Source organism: Erinaceus europaeus, chromosome 8 (genome assembly GCF_950295315.1).
Source record: "Erinaceus europaeus chromosome 8, mEriEur2.1, whole genome shotgun sequence".
Lineage (NCBI taxonomy): Eukaryota > Metazoa > Chordata > Mammalia > Eulipotyphla > Erinaceidae > Erinaceus > Erinaceus europaeus.
This window is the reverse complement of record NC_080169.1, coordinates 13,934,422-13,955,589: the sequence shown is the minus strand read 5'-3', so window position 1 is coordinate 13,955,589 and position 21,168 is coordinate 13,934,422. Positions and strand designations below refer to the sequence as shown.

Below are 21,168 nucleotides of genomic sequence, written 5' to 3'. Positions count from 1 at the left end.
TTCCCTTTCTTCTACTTAATTTGATAGGACAGAAAGAAGTTGAGAGGGGAAAAGGAGAGAGGGAGAGAAAGATAGACATCTGCAGACCTGCTTCACCACTCATGAAGTGAACTCTCTACAAGGAGCTGGGGCTTGAACCAGGGTCCTCGCACATCATAATATGTGTGCTTATCTGACTGCACCACCATCTGGCCCCCTCTGTCACTTTTTCTATCTGAAAAAGTCATCAGGGATTAGTGAAGACTAGATAATAACAGTACAAAAATAAAATATTTTTTTCCAGTAGTATCAATAAAACATCCATTTCTAGATGAAAGAAAAATGATATTAAAGAAATGTGAATGATTTGACCATAGAGTGAATCTGCAATAGAATCAAAATTGGATACTAGATCCAGGTTTATTTGGTTCCAATTCCCAGTGCTTGTTAAAATGTAAAATTTGTGTTAAATTTAAAACCTATTTAATCAATAAATGTATCGACTTGAAAAAGACCTGTCTTGATAAAACCCGACATTAAAATTGCCTTCATTCTGTATCTGTGAGCACATGCCCCTTCATGGAGTCAAGCTGCCCAACTCCACGAGGGAAATGGGATTTTTCTAAGTGGCTGGGAACAGAGATGCAGATGTGTCAAGGAGTATGATTTTTCTTAATAATGTAATGACTACACCCCACACCCTGCTCTGAGGACTGCACTTTCCAAATGTCTCAGAATAGCAATGTATCCAATCGAATCATTTATTGTAATGAGCTGGAAAGAAATTACTCCTGAGGAGAGAGGGAGGTCAGGCATATAGACATGGCGATGCGGCCCAGTCTAGTTCAATTCCCAGCGTTATCGCCAGGCAATTTTGTGTGCAAAATGAACCCCAAAGTAATTGACCACCTAAATAACAGTGAGAGCTGCATACACCCTAACAGAGAAGGTTTATGAAAATAATGAAAATTCCACTCATCTGCATCGTGCTTTGTGGTTGAAGAAAAATTAAAATGCCCTTTGGCGCTCTCTCTTGCTGGGGCTTGGTGCCTGGACAATGAACCCACTACTCCCAGTGGCCATGGTTTTCCTTTTTTACTTTAATGGGACAAAGAAATTGAAAGGGGTGGGGGGAGATAGAGAGGGAGCGAGAAAGAAATACCTGCAACTCTGCTTCACCACTCATAAAACTTTCCTCCTGCATGTGGGGACTATAGGCTTAAACTCGGTTCCTTGCACATGTTAATGTGTGTGTGTGTTCAACTGAGTGTGCCGTTATCTGGCTCCTAATTAGATTTTTCTTATCACCCTGTGAACTGATAAAAACCGGGAGGATCACTCCAGTGGGGAAATAGAAGACTAACGGTGAGAAGCTAGAGAAAGAGAAGAGAAAAAGAAAGAGTAGGGAAAGAGGCTGAATGCAACAAGAACTCAGTTCCTTTGATGCCCAGTTCAAGTGACGTGGGTAGAAAACATGAATTTGGGGGGTCCAGGGGGTGGCGCACCAGGTTGAGAACACCTGTTATAATGCACAAGGATTCAGGTTCAAGCCCCTGGTCCCCAACTACCGGGGGAAAGCTTCACAAGTGGTGAAGCAAGGCTGCAGGTGTCTCCGTCTCTCTCCCTCTCTATCCTCCCCTTCCTCTCAATTTCTGGCTGTCTCTATCCAGTAATAAATACAATCATTTTTTAATCAAGGAGAAGACATGTCACATTTTTGCAAAGAAAAATATGCCATGACTTTTCCAACAACTCACTATCTCCTTGCCACCCACTGATTCATCTGAAATCTCCAGATTAGAATGCCAACTTTGATGGGGTCGCTGAGATTTCAAAGGATACTGAATATGGACACCTTGGACCCTCCTGGAAAGTGAATATATTTCAAAAAAAAAAATGATCAGTGAGAAAAATTGCATAAATTGCAGAACTTCACAAGCAAAACAAACTAGCCCAGGATTTAATATCCATTTATATTTTGCTTTCAGACCAGAGTATATACCGTGTGTATGCTAGCAGTGAGTTGATTCTTGGGTTATATATAGCAACTTGTTTTTTGTCATTGCCAGGGCTTCACCATTCAAAGATGACTTTTTCAGACAGAGAGGCATAGAGACAGGAGGAAAGATCACAGCACCAACAATTCCCCCAGTGCAGTGCGGACAGGTCTCACAGCTGGGTTGAGCACACGGCAAAGCAGGCGCACTATTCAGATGAGCTATCTTGCTGGTCTACATGTGGCTTCCTAAATCTCTATGGAGGCTCCAACTGATATGGACAGTTACCTGACTATGCTGTGGTGTCCATGGAATAGGATCTCTGGACACTACTCGGTTACCAGTAAGCTTTATGAACTGGGTAATAACTGATGCAGCCTTTCTCAGCCTTATATGCTGGGGATTTTTTACTCTGAAATGGCACAGTAATAAAAAGAAAGAAAAAAAATTACCTGTGAGCAAAATGAAAAAATAATGGATTCACAGGACAGCAAGTCCATCAACTTCAATAAACTGCAAATATGGAGTACCCAAACTGAATACTAATTCTGTGTTCCAGGCCATGCAGTTTACATGCTTAAGAAATGCAGCTTAACGACCACAGAATGTGAGCTCAGATCTACAGGGATGCAGAGGTTACATAGGCTCCTAAGCTGAATATGGGCCCAGATCACATCAAATCGATGGGGTTTACAGTCAACAATATTTATACCCCTTTCCCATATTTGGGAGCTACTCTCTTCCCTGGCCCAGCTTTCTGGTCCTTTTCCCAAACGTGACATCATTTCCCCAGACAATACCTTAGATCCACCTGCATATCAAATTTCAGGCTCAGGGAAAAAAAAACAAAACACTAGTATAGCCACAGGCCCTTTGGAATATAACTAAAATATGTCTATTAACTATCTACAAAACGGAGACCCACCCCACCCCCAACTTTTCACCTGCACTATTCCAGCCTTTAGGTCCATGATTGGTCAACAATTTGTTTGGCTTTATATGTTAACTCTCTTTTCAGCCACCAGATTCCAGATGCTAGCAGGATGCCAACCAGACTTCCCTTGACAGACAACTCCACCAATGTATCCTGGAGTTCTGCCTCCCTAAAGCCCTGCCCCCCGGGGGGTGGTGGGAGGGAGGGAGGGAGAGAGAGAGAGAGAGAGAGAGAGAGACTGACTGGAATATGGATCAACCTGCTAACACCCATGTTCATCAGGGAAGCAATTACAGAAGCCAGACCTTCCACCTTCTGCATCCATAATGATCCTGGGTCCATGCTCCCAGAGGGTTAAAGAATAGGAAAGCTATCAGGGGAGGGGATGGGATATGGAGTTCTGGTGGTGGGAATTGTGTGGAGTTGTACCCCTCCTATTCTATGGTTTTATTAGTATTTCCTTTTTATAAATAAAATAAAAAAGCAGCTTAAATGTTAAAAATGAACAAATTACACCTTTAGTAACCCTTTCAGATCTTCTTTCTCAACTTCTGTTGATGAGTGGGATCATCCCATACTCATCTTTATCTTTCTGACTTAGCTCACTTAACATAATTCCTTCTAGCTCTGTCCAAGATGGGTCAGAGAAGGTGGGTTCATTGTTCTTGATAGCTGCATAGTATTCCATTGTGTATATATACCACAGCTTTCTCAGCCACTCATCTGTTGTTGGGCACCTGGGTTGCTTCCAGGTTTTAGCTATTATGAATTGTGCTGCTGTGAACATAGGAGTACACACCTCTTTTTGGTTGGGTGTTATGGAGTCCTTGGGGTATAACCCCAGGAGAGGAATTACTGGATCATATGGAAGGTCCATGTCTAGCCTTCTGAGAGTTTTCCAGACTGCTCTCCACAGAGGCTGTACCAATTTACATACCCACCAGCAATGTAAAAGGGTTCCTCTGTCCCCACAACCTCTCCAGCATTTGTTGCTGCTGTCCTTTTTGATGTATGCCATTCTTACAGGAGTGAGGTGGTATCTTAGTGTTGTCTTAATTTGCATTTCTCTGACAATCAGTGACCTAGAGCAAATTGTAAGTAGGGCACCAAAGTAAAAGCCCTGTGGTGAGGGGTAGACATGCAGCTTCCTGGGCCAATGAGGGGTGGGAGTGGGTGGGAGGGATGGGTCACAGTCTTTTGGTGGTGGGAATGGTGTTTATGTACACTCCTAGAAAAATGTAGACATATAAATCACTAGTTAATTAATATGAGAGGGGGAAAATCAATTGTATGTCTCAAAGTTTTTCAAAACACAAACTGAATCTTTTTAATATATAGGCTGTGTATTTGATATGCGGACTCTCTCAAAAGCCTAGACCAAGTAGATTAGAAGCATCCAATAGCACAGCTATATACAAGATACTGGGTACTGTACAGAAAACCCTAACAAAAGGACTTTTCAAAGTTAACCCAATTACCAAATAATGTGATGATAACATTAACTATCGATTGTCTTTTTGAACCCTAAGACAGCAGGAACCTCACATCTCCACTATAGAGCCCCTACTTCCCCCAGTCCTGGAACCCTTGGATAGGGCCCACTTTCCCGTATGCCTCTCCCAATCCATATCAAATAATATTGCATCCGCCGATCACAACCTAACCAATGTAATGATTGCCACCTCAACATGCTTCACCTCAGACTGTGTCCAGAGACTTCACGTGTGGAATGACAACCCTTCAGCTTCATTACTGGAGTGAGACCTTTCCTTTCATAGTATACTCTAATTCCATCTCAGGTGGTTCACTTTCTAACAAAGTCCCAAAACCTAGATATACACCAGTTTCTGTGAGAGAGAGCTTATGTGCGCACGTATCCATAAACTACTGCAAAATATATACCTGAAAGCAGAAGTACACTAGAGTTTGCAGTGAGTACCCCCCTAACACTTCCTCTCCACTATTCCAAGCTTTGGGTCCATGATTGCTCAACAACTTGTTTGGCTTCGTATGTTAACTCTCTTTTCAGTCACCAGGTTCCAGATGCCATCAGGATGCTGGCCAGGCTTCCCTAGACTGAAGACCCCACCAATGTCTCCTGGAGCTCAGCTTCCCCAGAAACCCACCCTACTAGGGAAAGAGAGAGGCAGACTGGGAGTATGGACCGACCAGTCAACGCCCATGTTCAGCGGGGAAGCAATTACAGAAGCCAGACCTTCTACCTTCTGCAACCCTCAATGACCCTGGGTCCATGCTCCCAGAGGGATAGAGAATGGGAAAGCTATCAGGGGAGGGGGTGGGATATGGAGATTGGGTGGTGGGAATTGTGTGGATTGTACCCCTGCTACCCTATGGTTTTGTTAATTAATCCTTTCTTAAATAAAAAAAATTTTTTTTTAAATTATACCTTTATACAAAAAGATGCAGGGGCAATAGCATAATGGTTGTGCAAAGTGACTCTCAATGCCTGAGGCTCCAGAGTCCCAGGTTCAATCCCCGACACCTCCATAGCCAGAGCTGATCAGTGCTCTGGTAAAGAAAAAAACATAAAGGGCCAGGCAGTGGTGCACCTGGTTAAGTGCACACATTACAGATGCAGGTTCAAGTCCCTGGTCCCCACTTGAAGGGGGAAAGCTTCACAAGTGGTGAAGCAGGGCTATAGGTGTCTCTCTGTTTCTCTCCCTCACTATCTCCCCTTCCTCTCTCAATTTCTCTCTGTCCCTGACAAATAATTTTTTTAAAGTTTAAAAGATAAATAAAAAAGAAAAGTAAAAGTGAAAAAAGTTTGACTTTTAAAAAAAAAGAAAAAAGTGAAGATACACAAGCAAAAAGACACGTGAATACAGTATAACCTTCTTATTTTACACCCAACTAACTACTCAATCACTGCCCAAGTCTTCTCACAGTGCCAAAGTTGGCCAAAGGTGCTCGACCTGGAGGCACCAACATGAACAAGTTGGCTGCTGGTTTCACAGAGCTGAGATATAAAAGACGCCTCCTCAACTGGGAAATGTTATGCATGTACAAACTATTGTATTTACTGTTGAATGTAAAACATTAATTCTCCCCCCCCCCAAAAAAAAAAAAAGACGCATCCTCCAGGGATCACCATCATCTATGTGGTTCACTGTCGACCACAACAGCACCATGCAGCACAGGACTATCCAGCATTTCCTCCTCTCAGAAAGCTGCTCTCTTCCTTGTGTGATGACCTTTCTGGTTTTCCCAGATCTGAGGGCTCTCCTAGAGCATGGGAATTTCTCCTGGGGTGTGTGGAAAGTCCCAGGCCAACCGGGACAGCTGTGATCTGCTTCACCCCATCTCAATCCATGATGAGCCCCTGTTCAGCTTCCTGTATCACAGACTAGATTTTCTTTCCACAAACTGGCATAAATGAAAGTGCGCAGTCTAGATTCCTTTGTGAGTAGGTTCTTTCGGTCAGTATTCTAAAACTGGGACTTTTCCATGTTTCCATGTCACACACGAGTCATTCAATTCACTTCTGAGTGATATCTCCCCGTATGGATATACCACCACCCTGTGCAATCATTCACCTGCTGATGGGCATGTCGAGTCATTTCCGATTTACAGCAATTATAAAAAGAATTGCTCTGAAATGTTGCAGGAGTCTTTTGGTGGGTAAGAACTTTATTTCTCTTTTGTTGTTGTTTCTATTTTAGTATTTCTTTTATTTATTATTGGATAGAGATAGAGAGAAATTGAGAAGGGAGGGGAGATAAAGAGGAAGAGAAACATAATGAAGCCTGCAGCCCTGCTCATGAAGTTTTCCTCCTGTAGGTGGGGACCAGAGGATTGAACCCAGGTCCTTGCACACTATAATGTGAGCACTTAACCAGGTGCACCATTGCCTGCCCCCCCCCAAGTTTTATTTCTGAGTAAATATTTGTTGGATCCCTGTGGAAGTGTATGTTAAAATTCATGAGACACTGCCTGACTGATTTCTAAAGCTGTTGTGCTATTTCACACTCCCATAAGCAACTGATGAGAGTTCTGACTATTTCACAACCCCCTGTATGTAAGCATTTCCCTTCTCCTCCTTCCTTTCCAGTTCCCTGTGCTGCTATTCTGGGTTATACATTCTAATTCTACATATAATATATAGTACAAACGTTATATAGTTAAATGCTATTACATCTTTAAACTATCAATAAAAAATCTTCCAAAGAAATTAAAAAGTGAGAAAAATAATGCCTAAACCCACTGACTGAACTATTAAACATTCCCAAGATGCATCTTTTCCAAACACAGACCCAAGTCTACATTTGCTATTTTGTTTGGCGAGCTTATGCCAGGCTGATGAAATGTAAGAACAATCTCTATGCATTTTGCTATCCTACAAAGAGGTTCATAAAACACCTGTAATGTGGAAAGGGTGTATTTCAAGGTTTACACTCAGATAAGTGAATTACAAAGCATGTGTAGGAAATATGTACAGCTCACTCTATTTCATCATGATTAGGAAATGTTTACAAAAATGGGGAAACAGAACAATAATGGAGGATTATTTTCAGAAGGCTCTGTAAAGTCATAATAGTTTAAGAAACAGAAAAGTTTTAGAGAAAGTTGTAAGTAAAGGAACACTGAGCTCAGCTGTTCTGACATATCCCAGTGACAGTGAGAAGCAAAGTGTCTCCCTTATGAAGTGTGGGGGAACTAGAGACAAAAGAGCTGAAGAAGGCACCAGTTGTATCTTAAGGACATCAAATATTAGAGCAGGGGCTCTGAACTTGATATCATGAGCACAGAAATGTCTGTCACACAGTTACTTGGGAACACCTGTATTTCTGGAGGATGCAGAAGGCAGACTATAGGTAGGCAGCTCAGTGGCAGCTGCTTCTAGCATTCTCAGGAAAGGTGGCAAAGGCACACAGGCCATCAGGGGGACAGTTCAGAGGTTTGATACACTGAGTTTATGGTTCACTTAGAACTAGTGAGAGCGGGGAGTTGGGTGGTAGCGCAGTGGGCTAAGCGTAGGTGGCGCAAGGTGCAAGGACCAGTGTAAGGATCCTGGTTCCAGCCCCCGGCTCCCCACCTGCAGGGGAGTCACTTCACAGGCAGTGAAGCAGGTCTGCAGGTGTCTATCTTTCTCTCTCCCTCTCTGTCTTCCCCTCCTCTCTCCATTTCTCTCTGTCCTATCCAACAACGACGACATCAATAACAATAATACTAACTACAACAATGAAACAACAAGGGCAATAAAAGAGAATAAATAAATAAATATTTTTAAAAAGAGCTAGTGAGAGTGGAAAGAGAGGTTTGGAAGAAATGAAATTCCAATTCCAGGAGCAGGGTGTAATGAGAGAGGAAACCCAACTATGTGATCACCTTCCACTTGCAGACACTGCCATCGTGAGCTGTGGTCAGAGGAGAGGGCACAAACGCACACAGGTCCGGGGCAAGCCAGCCTCCTGCACAAGAAGGACCTTAGGTGCTCCAGTCGTGGTGCCTGGCAATAGACCTGCCCTGAAACTGCCCTGCAGCACAGGTTCTGATGCTACAGACAAATATCAAACCTGAGGCAAGTCTTGGCACAGAAGTCTGTTACTCCATGAAGTGGAGAAATAGGTTAAGAAATGGGATGCAACACAACAAGTACCACCTCAGCATGCTTCACTTCAGACTGTGTCCAGAGACTTCAGGTGTGGAATGACAACCCCTCAGCTTCATTACTCGGGTGAGACCTTTCCTTTCATAGTATTCTCTAATTCCATTCCAGGCGGTTCAATTCCTTACGAAGTCCCAAAACCTAGATATAGACCAGGTCCCTTAAGACTGAGCATATGTTCACATGTATCCATAAACTAGGATTAAATATATACCTGAAAGGAAAAGTATACAATTGTCTGCAGTGAGTAACCCCCAACACTTCATCTGCACTATTCCAGCCTTAAGGTCCATAATTGTTCAACAATTTGTTTGGCTTTGCATGTTAACTCTCTTTTCAGCCACCAGGTTCCAGATGCCAGCATGATGCTGACCAGACTTCCCTGGACAGAGAACCCCACCAATGTGTCCTGGAGCTCCACTTTCCCAGAGCCCCGCCCTACTATGGAAAGAGAGAGACAGCTGGGAGTATGGATCGACCAGTCAATGCCCATATTCAGTGGGGAAGCAATTACAGAAGCCAGACCTTCCATCTTCTGCATCCCACAATGACCTTGGGTCCATACTCCCACAGGGATAAAGAATAGGAAAGCTGTCAGGGGAGGGGATGGGATACGGAGATCTGGTGGTGGGAATTGTGTGGAGTTGTACCCCTCTTATCCTATGGTTTTGTTAATGTCTCCTTTCTTAAATAAATAAAAAAAATAAGAAAAAATGGGATGCAAAAAGCCCTAGTTAAGCCATTAAGTCTGGCTGCAGCCAATCTCAGATGTCTGGACTAGGGAGGTGGCTCAGCAGTAGAGCATGTACCCTTCATGCATAAGGTCCCTGGTTTGATTACTGGGTTGGGCATCACATAAGAGCACGAAGGGCACAGACAAATGGAAGTCCCTGGATGGTGAAACAGTGCTTTGTTTAGGAGATCAACATCTGTCTCTCACAGTAATTTAAAAAAAAAATTCAGATCAGGAAAACAGCCCAGTGGTAGACCATGTGTGTGAGGTTCTGGGTTCAATCTTTAGTATTACATAGAAAAAGAAAGAAAAAAAGAAAGGAGGGGGCCGGCAGTAGTGCACCCAGTATAGTGTACATGTTACTATGTTCAAGGACCCAAGTTCAAGCCTTCACTTTCCACCTGCAGTGCAGCAGGTGTTTTTCTTTCTATCTGTCTGTCTTCCCCTCTCTTCTCAATTTCTTTGTTCTATCAAAGTAGTTCTTCTTCTTCTAGCATTTGCCATCAAAGTAGTAAGAAAGAAAAAGAGAAAGAAAGAAAGAAAGAAAGAAAGAAAGAAAGAAAGAAGGGAAGGAATAAAGAGAGAGAGAAAGAAAGAAAGAAAGAAAGAAAGAAAGAAAGAAAGAAAGAAAGAAAGAAAGAAAGAAAGTAAGAAAGCGTAGGGCATTAAGCCAGCCCCCCTGCTCCATGCTGCATGGCTGACAGTATGGCCTATTTACATAATCATTGTTTTGCCTGAAAGATTCTCCACCCATTCCTTTGATCTATCTTCTTTCTACCTTGAGACTCACCCTGCCTGCAGGGTAACATTAATCCCACCAGTTAAAACCATCACAACAGTTGCTAAGGAAGTTCCCAGCATGGCTTTTTCCTTTCTCCACCCCCTTTTCCTAGCCATTCCATTTCTGACTTGCCACTTCCGGTTTTAGCCTATAAAAGTCACTTCTGCTTCTGGTTTCTCTACCTTTCCGTTTCCCGACCTGGCGGAGGGCAGTCATACAGACAGGGAGGCAGACGCTGGCTATTGTGGTTTGCACCACGTGGCTTAACCTGCTGTGCTCACATCCAACTCTGGGGCTCCCGCATGAATAAAGATTTGTACTGCTACCGCCATGAGTTTGGTTCCTGGATCATCTCTCTCTCCCACCTGCAACGCTAGCCCAGTAAGAAAGAAACAAAGGTAGGAAGGAAGGAAGGAAATAAGGGAGAAAGGAAGGAAGAATTGACTGCCAGGAGCTGTAGATTCATCATATAGGCACCAAACCCCAATGATAACCCTGGTAGAAATAATAAATAAATAAAAATAAAAGTCTTTTCTATCAACTAAAAACACATATTATTTTGTGATGTGGTTCCTTAAAGGGAGTTTTATACTCGTATCACTTTTGGTCAAGATATTCCTTTATTTGTGTGGAACACAGAACCCCCAAGTAGGGGTGACGAGTGCTCTCATGTTCTTTCTCATGTTCTACCTACTCATGTAGTGTTTACCACCACTGCTGCCTCCAGTCTACTAAGAATAAATGGAACCAGAGGCCCAGGAGGTGACACAGTGGCTAGAGCTTTGGACTTGAAAACATGAGGTCCCAAGTTCCATCCCTGACATCATATCTGCCAGTGTGATGCTCTCATTCCCTTACTCTCTCTTTTTCTCTCTCATGTTAATCAATGAGTAAAATTTAAAAAAAGAAAACAATGTCCTCGACCTATACCATCTACATGACAGGTGAGGCATTGCCAGAGAGGAAAAGAGGGACCTGCTAAGGCCTGATCAGCAGGTGTCCACCACCTTCCAGAGACAGGTTTGCCAAGACAAGGTCTCTGAGGGAGCTGGTGTTCCACCTGACACACTCAGGCTCCACTACTCCCAGTTTACCACAGGTCAGAGCTTGAGGTGAGAGAAGTCACTTCAGACCTTGAAGCAGGCAAGCCACCCAATTTCCTTGTCCCTGAAGAAACACCAGGCTAGCAGAAAAAAGTAGGAGAGAAGGGTTTGAGGCAGAAAGGGCACTGTGGACAAAAATGGCATGATGCTGAGGGGAAAGGGAAGCTCCATGAAGTCAGGGTGCAGGGTGCTAGACAGCTGGGACTGGTTTGCCACTCTCTTATGGACACAGAGAGAGGCTGGGCTCCTCCAGTGGTTCTCAGGACATGCGGCTGGCTGCTGAAACACCTGCAGGGGGACTGGAACCAGGGCCAGACTCAAAGCAACAAGCAGAAAATATGTGCTGAGCTGTGATGGCCACACACTTGCAGGTTGCATCCACTGACACCACCATCACAGCATGTTGTCAGGTGGAAAGCCCACACACTTGACACTGAAAAGGCTCACCTATAGCCTGTCTGCTTCGCTATGTGCACCCTCAGTCCCAGCAAGATGAGGTTAGGTTCCGACAGGCAAGACTCTTAAGAGGGGTAAATGTTAGGGGAAGATGACCTGAGGGCTCTGAATTCTAATTCCATCAGGGCCTGGAGAAAAAAGAGGGGGAATAAGGGGGGGGGGAAGGATAGGACATTTAGAAGTAGGTGTGACTTAGCAAGGAAGAGAAGGCAGGGCCATAGGGAAAAAAATGGGTAAATACAAATAAATATAAATAGTTACAGAAATAAGTCAACCCATGTCCGTGATCTTGGGAAGATGAATGCAGTTTCCAATGAAGGGAATGGGAACACAGAATGCTGGTGGTGGGAACACTATGGACTTATATCTCTGTCATTTTGTTAATTTTTTTTATATTTATTTTTCCTTTTGTTGCCCTTGCTATTTTTTCATTGTTGTTGTAGTTATTGTTATTGATGCCATCATTGTTAGGACAGAGAGAAATGGAGAGAGGAGGGGAAGACAGAGAGAAGGAGAGAAAGACACCTACCGACCTGCTTCACCACCTGTGAAGTGACTCCCCTGCAGGTGGGGAACTGGGGGCTCGAACTGGGATTCTTATGCCAGTCCTTGTGCTTTGTGCCACATACGCTTAACCCGCTGCACTACCGCCCAACTCCCTGTCAGTTTATAATTTTGTAAATCGGTATTGTTTTTTAAAACATTTTATTTATTATTATTTATTGAATAGAGACAGAAAGAGGGGAGGGGGGAGATAGAGAGGGAAAGAGAGGCAGTCACCTGCAGGACTGCTTCACCACTCAGAAAGCTTCCCTCCACAGGTAGTGGCTGGGAAGGGGGGTTTGAACCTGGGTTCTTATACATTAAAGCATGTGTACTCGACCAAGTGTGCCACCGCCTGGGCCCTGTAAATCGATATTAAATCATCAGTAGAGAAAAAAAATAAAAAGGAATGCCAAGGTGGGGTTTCCAGATGTGGCACTGTTAGGTGGGCAGACACTTACCTGGTGGCTGGCAGAGTGCTGACCCGAGTGAAGAACACAGAAGGCTCCACTTCCACATGCAGCCCCAAGGAGAGGTTCCTGTAATAGCCTTCCACGTGGCCAGGGCCTCCAGAGTATTTGAAATTCAGAATTGCCTCCAGGGTCTAAAGAGATATATATATGTAAAAAGTGATGTCACTCCTCTTTGGGTGGATCAGAGCCTCCTCTGGAAGGCAGGCTGTACCCGCGCTAGCTAGTAAAGGGATCACCTCCAGCCAGCTCTCATCCCGGGCGACACCTGACATTGTTTTCCCTCTGGGTGCAGGTGTCTATACCAATTCTCAGCCCTGACACAAAATAATGGGCAGGGGCTCCAAAATGATCATATCCGCAGTGGGATATGACAGTGTAGGCAGAGAGCACACTTGGGTCAGCTGGCACTTACACAAACAGATGGGGGTTTGAGGGGTGATTCCACCGGGAGGGGAGAGCACGGCTTGCACGCTAACAGCCATGAAAGCTGACAAGCTCTACCCTTGGGAGTTTCCCTGAATCCATTCAGGGAGGAGAGCAAAGGTAACCATGGAATCGTCACAAGGCCTTCCAGACAGGACAGATGTGGGTACCTCTTAAAATGAGTTACTGGATCATTAAAGGTGGATGGCCAGTAGAGTCAAGACCCTCCAGGAGCCCGTTATTCCACCTTTTCCCCCATGCTCTCCCTGCATGCTCACAGGAAGGACTCCAGAGGCAGAAGCACAGAGGAAGCCTACCTGGATATTGTAAGTAGAGGAGGAAGGGACTCAGCTGCCTCCCTAGAAAAGGCATGAAACCCAAACCCAACAACTCTCAACCCATCTATACCCTTGTCTCCTATGAAACAAGATTCCAAACTTCTAAGAGAGAGGTAATGCATGTCATGGTGACGGAGACAAGAGTAAATAGCCATGGGGTGGTGCAGAAGGTCCTGGGAGAGCCAGGAGCTCGACCTAAGCCAAGGTCCTATAGCTCTGGCATGAGAGTTCTCCTACCACCACAGGAATAGGAACTGTGTTTTTGTACAAGGGGTCAGCTTTTGCAAAGATGAGCTGCTATGGGAAAGAAGGCAAGAATGTGAATGATCCTATGCAAGAACCTTGCGCAGAGCACCACCTGGCAGAAGCAGGAGCAGGGCAAGAGAGATGGGCCACCTACTCCTGCCACAAAAGCCTTCTGGCATGGCCCAGCACTAAGCCTTCAGGAAAAAAATTAGTAAAGTCATTGGCTCGTTAGAATATACCTAAAATAGACCTACTAGCTTTTTCCAAAATGGAGATCCCAAAACTCATCTGCTATATTCTTGCCTTTAGGTTCCTGATTATTAAACAATTTGTTCTGCTTTATATCTCAATGCTTTTCAGCCACCAGGTTCCAGATGCTACGATGGTGCCAACTGGACTTTCCTGGGCAGATGACCCCACCAATGTGTCCTGGAGCTCCACTTCCCACTAGGGAAAGAGAGATAGGCTGGGAGTATGGATCAAACTGTCAACGCCCATGTTCAGCAGGGAAGCAATTACAGAAGCCAGATCTTCCACCTTCTGCACCCCATAATGACCATGCTCCCAAAAGGATAAAGAATAGGAAAGCTTTCAAGAGGAGGGATGGGATAAAAAACTCTGGTGGTGGAAACTCTGTGGAACTACACCCCTCTTATCCTATGGTCTTGTTGATATTTCTTATTTTATAAATAAATTAATAACAGTTAAATAAAACCCTGCTTCTCTGCTCCAATGGAGAAGCAGCCAGAGCTCTAGAGCTCTTTAAAAATAAGGAAGACCACCTGTACATGTATGTGGTCCTAGAGAAAGCATGGCACAGATGAGGTGATTTCCCATGGGATGGCCAGATGATGGAAATTCTAGGGCTAGTCAAGGTGGCTGGGCATGGAAGGTGGAGAACAGGTTTGAAGGGCAACTATGTCAATCTGACATTCTGGTCCTGTGACATCCTGGACACTGTCCTACAGTTTGGGGCATTAATTTCTCAATTGTTAGAGGGGACAAGGATTAATACCTAACTTCCTAGATTTGAGTGAAGATTCAATCAGAAACCATGGTAGCCGGATAAGCAGGCTAAATATATTCCTTTCTCCATCTGTTAGAAACCCTAAGGAAACATGGCTCAGAATGGGGAGAAAAGGGAAAGAGATGTCAGTGCCCTCACCTTCACATTAATTCTTTTTTTTGTTTTTGCCTCCAGGGTTATTGCTGGGGCTCGGTGCCTGCACTACAAACCCACTGCTCCTGGAGGCCAGTTTCCCCCTTTGTGTCGCCCTTGTTGTTGTTATTGTTGCCATTACTGTCATTGTTGGACAGGACAGAGAGAAATCGAGGGAGGTGGGGAAGACAGAGAGGGGGAGGGGAAGAGAGACACCTGCAGACCTGCTTCACCGCCTGTGAAGCGACTCCCCTGCAGGTGGGGAGACGGGGGCTCAAACCGGGATCCTTATGCCAGTCCTTGCGCTTTGCGCCATCACATCAATTTTTTAGGCATCATTTAATCATGATAAAGCATATATGACAGATTTGCCATGTTGACCACTTTTTTCTACATTTATTTACTTGTTTACTTATGAGTAAGAGAACCAGATTATCACTCTGGCATATGAATTGCCAGGGAATGAGCATGTGACCTCTTGCTTGCTAGTCCAACCTCTTCCAGAACAGCCCACCTTTCTCACTTTTAAGGGTACAGCTGAGGGACAGTACATTCACATTCTCTGCAGTTATCACTCCAGAAATGTCTTCGTCCTCACAAAGTCAAACTCTGTTCCCCTTTGGAGGGAGATAAACAAACAAACAGAAAACAAATGAAAATATCTCCTTCCTACTCCCCTTGGTCCCTGGAAAGTAACATTATACTTTTCTTCTTCTTCTTTTTTTTAATCCAGAGCTATTTAGCTATTTAGCTATTTAGCTCTGGCTTACAGTGGTGGGGGGATTGAACCTGAGACTTTGGAGTCTCAGTCAGGAGAGTTTCTTTGCATAACTGTTATGCTATCTACCCCACTCACATTATACTTTTAATCTCTATGAATTTGACTCCTTCAGATAACACATGTGAGTGAAATCACAGTACTTGTGCTTATGTTGCTTAGCAGTGTTTAAGGTCCCACGTGGACCCTTACAGCAAAACTAGACCCTTTTTTGAGGCTGAATGACCTGCCACTGTGTCTACAGATGATTCTTTTTTAAAAATTTTATTTATAAAATGGAAATATTGACAGGAATATAGCATAAGAGGGGTACAATTCCACACAATTCCCACCACCAGAACTCCGTATCCAATCTCCTCCCCTGATAGCCCTCCCATTCTCCATCCCTCTGGGAGTATGGGCCAGGATCATTATGGGGTGAAGAAGGTGGAAGGTCTGGTTTCCATAACTGCTTCCCCACTGAAAATGGGCATTGGCAGGTCAATCCATACTCTCAGCCTGTCTCTCTCTCCAGTGGGCCAGGGATCTGGGGAGCTCTGGGGCCACAGGACACACTGGTGTGGTTGTCTGTCTAAGGAAGTCTGGTTGGCATCATGGTAGCATCTGAAAAAGAGTAAAGATATAAAGCAGAACAAATTGTTGACTAATCATGAACCTAAAGGCAAGAATACAGCAGATGAAGATTTGGGGTCTGTTTTTTGGAAAAAGCTAGTAGGTCTATTTTAAGTATATTCCAAGGGGACTATGAATCTACTAGATTTTGCCTGAGCCTGACATGTAATATGCAGATAGACCCAAATTATTGTCTGGGGAGATGGTATCATAGTTGGAAAAAGGACTAGAAGAAGGCTGGATCAGTCAGGGAAGAGAGTAGCTCACAAATAGGGGGAAAGTATATAAATACTGTTAACTGTAAACCCCAACAATCTGCAGATCATACATACTCTTACTCTCTCATTTGATGGTACTTTGGTTTCTCGAACATTTAGGTGATTGTAAAGAATGCCACTATAAACATGCATACACAGATGCCAGTTTTATTCCTTGCTTTCAGTGCTTGGGGATGCGTATCCAGCAGTGAAACTGCTGATCATATGGCAATTCTACAATTCTTTGAAGCATACCAATTCCCACAGTGGCTGGACATTATTCTATCTCCAGCAATTGTGCACATGGATGACGATTTTTCCACACTTGTTTAACCCTGATTTCTTTATATATATATATATATATATCAGCCAACCGAGTGGGCATGAGGTGGTTTCCCGTTTTGGTTTTGATTTACATTTCTCTAGTGACTAGGGAGTTGAACATCTTTTCAATTCTGCTGGCTATGCTTATGTCTTCTTTAGAGAAGTGTTCTTCCGAACCCTTCAGTTCCACTGTAAAAGTCAGCATTCCCCTACTAGGTCCTCCTTGGAGGGTCTTCCATGTCTGCTTCCATGTTGCTAGGTTCCCCTAGACTTTTATACCACCAGAAACACTTTCATTGAGTCTTCCCCCTAATGCTCCTCCTCTTTGTTCCTATAAAACCATGCCTTTCCCCATGAAGGCTTCTATACTTCCTTCTTTTATAAAGGCTCTAAGTTACACATTTTTCTACTACTCTAATAATTTTCTAATTTGAGGTTCACCAAAATTTCATTATCTTTTTCTTTATTTTATTAGTATATTTATTTATAAAATGGAAACACTGACAAGACCATAGGATAAGAGGGGTACAATTCCTACCACCAGAGCTCCATATCCCATCCCCTCCCTGATAGCATCCCTATTCTTTATCCCTCTGGGAGTATGGACCCAGGGTCATTGTGGGGTGCAGAAGGTGGAAGGTCTGGCTTCTGTAATTGCTGAACATGGGCATTGGCAGGTAGATCCATACTCCCAGCCTATCTCCCTCTTTCCCTGGTGGGGCAGGGTTCTGGGGAAGCGAGGCTCCAGGACACATTGGTGGAGTCATCTGCCCAGGGAAGTCCGGTCGGCATCTCATGATCTTTTCTTATCCATGGCATAAACTACTGACCTATCAACTCAGAAATATCCAGTCTCCTCTCAATCTCTTGCTCTCTCCCATCAGGGCTACCACTAGGGCTTGATGGCTGTTCAACTCCACTGCTGTGCCCAGGCTCCTGGTGAATATTATTTGTTCTTTTCCTTTCTGTTTTGATAAAGGGAGGGAGGGTTGCCTGCTATACTGTTTCACTGCTCATAAAGCTTCCCCCCCCTGCAGGTGGGAACCTGGGGTTTGAGCCCAGGTCCTTGCACATGATAATGTGTGTCCTGTAGTAGGTGGGGCAGCATCCACTCCCTGGAGAAATCAGTTTCTTATGACTGTTTTACAATATTTACAAACTCCCTGGTTATCGTCAGGAGGTAAAACTCCAAGCATATTCCAATAAGTCTTCCTACACTGAATTTTTGAGTCACAGACTCAGTGACTTTCACTGAGTCATTTATTTGGCCTAAGTTCATCTTTTCAAACACTTGCTGCCTACAACCTGAGTGGCAGGTTCTGTGTTTCGAATGAGATGTGGTCCCTGATCTCAGGAAGTTCAGCAAAGATTGTGTAAATGGATGCATGAATAAATCAACTGACAAATTAGCAAATGAAATTCACCTGTAGCCCAAGACATGCATGGGAATTCCCTCAGATTGTAGGCATAATGGTCAAGGAAAAAAAATAGACTCTTAGTCCTAAAAAGTTAGATTCTGTAAAATAATTAAGAAGCAACACTCTCCCTACCCCTAAACAGTCATTTCCAGAGTGTGATATAGTAGAAATTACCTAGGGAACAACAACAACAACAATAACAAAAATACAGAGAGACCAGTAATTTTCAAATACTATATAGCAAAGAAGAAATAGTCTGTGCCTTCATTTTCTTGGAATTAGATAATTTTTACTCTAGGGAGAACCAAGGAAGAGCTAAGCTTATGGGAGGAAATAGCTGTCTAATTTATGAAAATCAAATGCAGAAAAGGTTTTGTGAAGTTATTGAGTACTACTGCTTTCTTTCCTGATTAAAAAACAAGTCTCTCCAGCCTCATAAAATTAGAATGTTTAATAAAACCATAATGTGGGTTATAAGGCAAAAGATACAGGATGTGCAAGTTTTGATACAATTAAAATGTAACAAGATGCAAAGCACTACTCTTCCAGAAGATTTTCCTCTTACAATATGTTTCAGTTCTGCTCTACTCTGCGAAGACTTACAAAATCAGTAATGATATATATAAAGAAAAACTTACTTTCTAGGCAGATTGCAACTTGTTTTTTGAGCTTCAGTGAAAGTATCAAAACTCACAATGTTAAACAGTTAACATGACTACATTTTACAGAATTCAGTGGTTACCTTTTACTGGCACCCACTAAGTGGTAAATCCTATGCTAAGTGACTATATACATTGACCCTAATACTATAAAGAACACTATAAGAAAATTTATGTTTATATAACAAGGCTCAGAGTATTAGGTGGCTGGTGTCACCCATATGTCCAGAGAGTGACAAGCTCAGGATTTAAGTCCAGAGTCATGTGCTTGCATAGCCCACTCTGTTGCCTGCCATAAAAACTGCTCAGACAGGGTCGGGTGGTAGTGCAGAAGGTTAAGCGCATGTAGTGCAGAGCGCAAGGACCGGCGTAAGGATCCCGGTTCGAGCCCCCAGCTCCCCACCTGCAGGGGAGTCACTTCACGGGTAGTGAAGCAGGTCTGTAGGTGTCTATCTTTCTCTCCCCCCTCCTCTCTCCATTTCTCTCTGTCCTATCCAGCAACAAGTGACATCATCAACAACAATAATAACCACAACAAGGCTACAACAACAAGGGCAACAAAGGGGGGGGGGGGACCTGCTCAGAATACTGTGCATCCATCCATCTAGTCATTGACCCACTCATTTAGACGTCAGCAACCCCATGTATAAGGGAGTGTGGCACATTGCCACTGTTGAGTAGTCCAAACTGATCAGACACAAGCCCAGAGACAGAGGAAAACTGACATGACACATCATAATCAAATATGTTAAAACAGCAGGAAAGAAGAATGGACCAGGTGTCAAAAGTCATCACATTAAACAGTTAACATGGCTACATTTTACAGAAATGCAAACTACACTCAATAAACACTCCAAATTTTATTTAAGAAGTTGATCTTCACCATTATCAGGCACATAATTACTTGCAAACATTTAAACAAAAGACTCTTAAGTCCAAGTGTGGGGAACATACATGGGAGATCTCCCAATGTGCGCAGACACATGTGGAAGCTTAGGACTCACTGGCTCTGCAGCAGAAGTCTTGAGAGGCCATGTTGTGCTATGATTAATATTTCATACAGCCTTGGAAACATCACGTGCTCTCTGCAGTTTTCAATGTTCTCAACTGTAAAATCAAAGAGTTGTGCCAGGCAGTTGCCGGAGGTTCACAGCTATTCTTGTGTGAAGTGTTCATTTTGTATTACTAATCTAATGTTGCATGATTTCCAACCTAATGAAGGCTAGTGCCAGAGAAAAGCAATCACCCTTGTACAGTAGGCTAAGTAATTTATATGTCTAAGAAATAGATTTGGAATGTCTAAAGACGCCAATTGGACCTGTCATCACTTATTTCCTTCTGCTCTATTTCTGTGATATAAGGTTAGCAGTTGTGATGTGGTTCATTTATTAAGTCAAATGTTCATGCTCAGAGACCCCAGATGGGGCTTATGCCCCAAGAGATTAGCCCTATGGATGACTTAAAGTCAATGAAACATACAAATGATAGCCATAGCATTACTTTCCAGTTAATTAGCACTTAAGGCCAAAGTCTTTCTTCAGTGTTAATCATGCCTTAAAGATGCCAAGTGACTACAAATTAAATGCTACATCCACAATAATGCAGGAATAGGATTGAGTAAGCAGCCATCAAAACAGATCCTACTCAAGGGGTCCAGTAATCCCTGGATAGCCAAGGGTTAGGATTTTAAATCCAGATGGAAGAGGAATGTTTCAGGGTACTAACTCAAAGCTTTGATGCTTAGCACTAAGAAAAACAGTAAAAACGAAAACATAATTCTCCCTTGTTTTCCTCAAGTACTTTGAGGTCTCTATCATTTAAACATTTGATATCAATATTACTTCAAATTGACAGAAAAGTTGAAAGTATGAAAAGCCTTCCCATCAATCCAACAATTGTTCACATATTTTCTCACATTAATTTAACATTAGAACAGTCTCTTTTTTTTTTAGATAGATATAGAGAAATACAGGTATAAAACTGTGTCCATAAGACTTCTCCATCAGAGATTTCCTATTTTTTCTTAGAAATTAATAACTTATGTGGCGATGCTTTAAGAACTGGTAAATATCCTATATTGTATTACATTTCACACATTAGTTGCAGCAACCAATGATAATTGGCTAATGCCATTTATTCCATACTTATTAGTTGTCAAATGGCGATAAGGAAAAGGCTTTTTCTTTTCCTACTTATTTGACTATTAATATCCACGTGGATTTATGGGTTACTTAATTCACTGAGTTGTCATCTGTAACTATCATTATTCATGCTGGTGATAGAGTGCCCCCAAACTGGCATTTCTTCAGCTGACTACTGTGTCCTTCAG

At 43.2% G+C, this 21,168-nt stretch overlaps 1 protein-coding gene across 5 annotated transcripts in view; it reads right to left on the bottom strand.

The window, feature by feature from the left end:
• The window catches only part of TRAPPC9 (trafficking protein particle complex subunit 9), a 633,394-nt gene that overhangs the window by 208,321 nt on the left and 403,905 nt on the right, over nucleotides 1–21,168 (bottom strand). For all 5 annotated transcript variants that reach the window (XM_060195954.1, XM_060195953.1, XM_060195955.1 and 2 more), the window contains one exon: nucleotides 12,614–12,756. In XM_060195954.1, the coding sequence (XP_060051937.1) occupies nucleotides 12,614–12,756 (143 nt within the window). The remainder of the gene's footprint in view (nucleotides 1–12,613; nucleotides 12,757–21,168) is intronic.